Source organism: Buceros rhinoceros, unplaced genomic scaffold, assembly GCF_000710305.1.
Source record: "Buceros rhinoceros silvestris isolate BGI_N320 unplaced genomic scaffold, ASM71030v1 scaffold39471, whole genome shotgun sequence".
Classification (NCBI taxonomy): Eukaryota; Metazoa; Chordata; class Aves; order Bucerotiformes; family Bucerotidae; genus Buceros; species Buceros rhinoceros.
This window is the reverse complement of record NW_010395517.1, coordinates 3,959-6,539: the sequence shown is the minus strand read 5'-3', so window position 1 is coordinate 6,539 and position 2,581 is coordinate 3,959. Positions and strand designations below refer to the sequence as shown.

The 2,581-nt window shown below is 54.7% G+C and overlaps 1 protein-coding gene across 1 annotated transcript in view; it reads right to left on the bottom strand.

The window, feature by feature from the left end:
* Window positions 1–1,598: 1,598 nt before the first annotated feature.
* The window catches only part of ARMC6 (armadillo repeat containing 6), a 4,706-nt gene continuing 3,723 nt past the window's right edge, over window positions 1,599–2,581 (bottom strand). Inside the window, exon 7 of the mRNA XM_010145568.1 lies at window positions 1,599–1,811. Coding sequence (XP_010143870.1) covers window positions 1,599–1,811 — 213 coding nt within the window. The remainder of the gene's footprint in view (window positions 1,812–2,581) is intronic.

The window sequence follows — 2,581 nt, the reverse complement described above, 5'->3', positions numbered from 1 at the left end:
CCCGGTGGGGTTTTGCCCGACAGCCCCTTTCTTCACCCCGGATCTGCCCGCTCGGGGGTTAAAACCAGGAGACTGGCGCCACAAGCAGCTCAGCATTGCGCCAACGCTGGTGTAAAGCAGAAAGAGAATGAATCCAACCAAGCTTTCCTGCCACGGTGGAGGAAGCCCACCTGTAATTCTCTCACAGCACCCCATGAAGCCTGGGTGCTGCTTCTCGTCCATCCCAAACCCACCCGAAAGAGCTGGGCTGCACCCAACACGCTCCCCTGAGCAACTGGGCGCTCTCTCCAAGGCAGGGCACGCGCATGACCTCGGGGACTCTTCGTCAGCTCTGCTGGCCCGCTCTGCCACCAAGGAACAGGGTGCCTGCACTGGAGGATGGTGGCAGGAAGGCCACGGCTGGGCACAAACACCCCGAGCTTTCACAGAGCAGGAGAGGGGAGGCGCAAGCAGCCTCTCCTGCCAGCCTCCCCCAGGGTCAGAAGCCTCTGAAGAACACAGCAAACCTGGCAGGGCTGCAGGAGGCTTTACTCACAAGCTCATCACCTTTCTTTTCCTGCCTCAGAAAAGGCTCCGTAAAGAGCCAGCCACCCTCGTACATTTTTATGTTTTATAGGGTCAACATTTCTACAGAGAATATCACATCAGAAAACATCCACTCGAGTACATCAGCAGTAGCAGCGCAGGAGGGAGGTTCAGCACTGGGGCAGAGCTGGTAACAACAGCCCAGCAAGAAACAGGGGCACTCAGGAGCCTTTAGACAAGACTTCGGAGCTCTTCTGGATGCTTCACCTTCCAGTTTGCTCCCGTGGCCACAATTATCTTCAGGCCACGAGGTGCTCAGCCTCTTCGTGACCTCAGCACTCTTGGATTCAGGGAAGGGAAGAGATAACCAAAACCTGGAGCCTGGGCTCCCCAGTGCTGCCTCTGCGCTGCCCGTTCATCCCCGCTCTGAAACCACCATCCTCGCCCCCAGTCCCCAGCTTGCTCATCTCACTGGAAGAGAAAATGAACTCTCCTCCTGGATGCAAAGGGCAACATCATCAAGCACGTTGCTTTGGGCCACGCTATCCCAAATCCTTGGCTTTGCTTTTGGTTTGAAGTGGCACGTTGGCTGAAAATCCAGAACAAAGCAGCGACACAGAATATGGTCAGCAGTGAAGTAATGGAACAGCGCGACAGGACAGAACATTCACATACGCTGGGATCCCTCCAGGTCCACCCCGTTCCAGATCGGGCACAGGGCGAGCTCAGAACCAGCTGCCACAGTATGTACCGACCTCCTACCAGAGCAGAGCTGCTTTTGCTCTTCCTGTGCAGAGCCGAGCACGTGGGAGCGGCCCCGTTCTGTACACATGGGGAGCAGATCATCTTCAGACGTTAGATGCCGCAGGGAATGATTTCCACAGAGCTGGTTTGCAGCCTGTGATGCACAAAGGCACTGCAGCCGTAGCTCCTGATAAAAAGGTGACTGCAGCCTCACGAGCCAGGTTTTGCTTCAGCTATTCCAGTTCAATGTAACTGCAAATTAATCTGTGCCACTTAGTTTTCCCGCTCAGCCTTCGTGTTGAAGCTCCGCTGCCCCACCGAGCACGGATTCACTGAGCCAGGCTTCCCTTCTGACCAGTCCACAGCTCGCGGAGCTCCACTTTGCAGCCCAGATCCCTCAGCGCAGCTTTGGCCACGTCATCGCAGTCCTTGTGTGCTGCACGGGCTTCTGTTATCAGGTTCTCAGCTCCCATCTCCAAGATGGGCTGGGTAAAGTCCCGGCTCCGGGAGACCAGGTTGCGGATGAGCATGCAAGCCTGTTTCTGCGGAGAGAGGTAAGAGACATTAGTGTCTTCTGGGGGGAAATACCACCCGTGCCAGACGCTGGCACACAAAGCAGATCTGGCCCCAACTAAAGAATCAACCAAATGTGAGATGCTGCAGGCACCAACGAATGATTTGCTGGAAGAATAAAACCCATGGACTAAAGTCTGGCTGCTGTTTCACCTTGAAGTTTACACAACAAAACCTCCTGCTTTGGTCAGGACACCAGCACATCCCAAACTGCAGCCAGGCAGTACCGTGTGCTTTAAATCACACCAAGACAGAGTTCTGCGGTTACAGCCGAGCCACCTTCCTCCCCCTTGTATGTTCCAGGCACTTCCCTTGGCACTTGGCTTAAACTGCTCTTTCAGAAACTGTTTTCTATGGTACTTTAATACTCTGGAAAGCACTAAAGTGGACACAGAACCTACAGAGACTAGCATGAGAAAACAGAGGCCAGCTTCTTGCCACGTAGATGTTTTACTCAACCCTGGAGAATCGATGACAACACCTCCTCTAGGACAGAGGACATCGTAGAACAGGCTGTGGCAGGAAGAGCCTGTCCTCCAGGAGGAGGAGCAGCAGTGCCTGGGAGAGCAGCACGGCATCCCACAGCAGCTCAAACCGGAACTCAGGCGGGTTCAAAACCCAACCGGAATTTTGCACTGATCACATCAGGGTGACCTGTGTAGGGAGTCCTGCACTGAGATCACCTGTCACTGTGACAAGTGACAGAACTAGAGGGAACAGCCTCGAGTTGAGCCGGGTT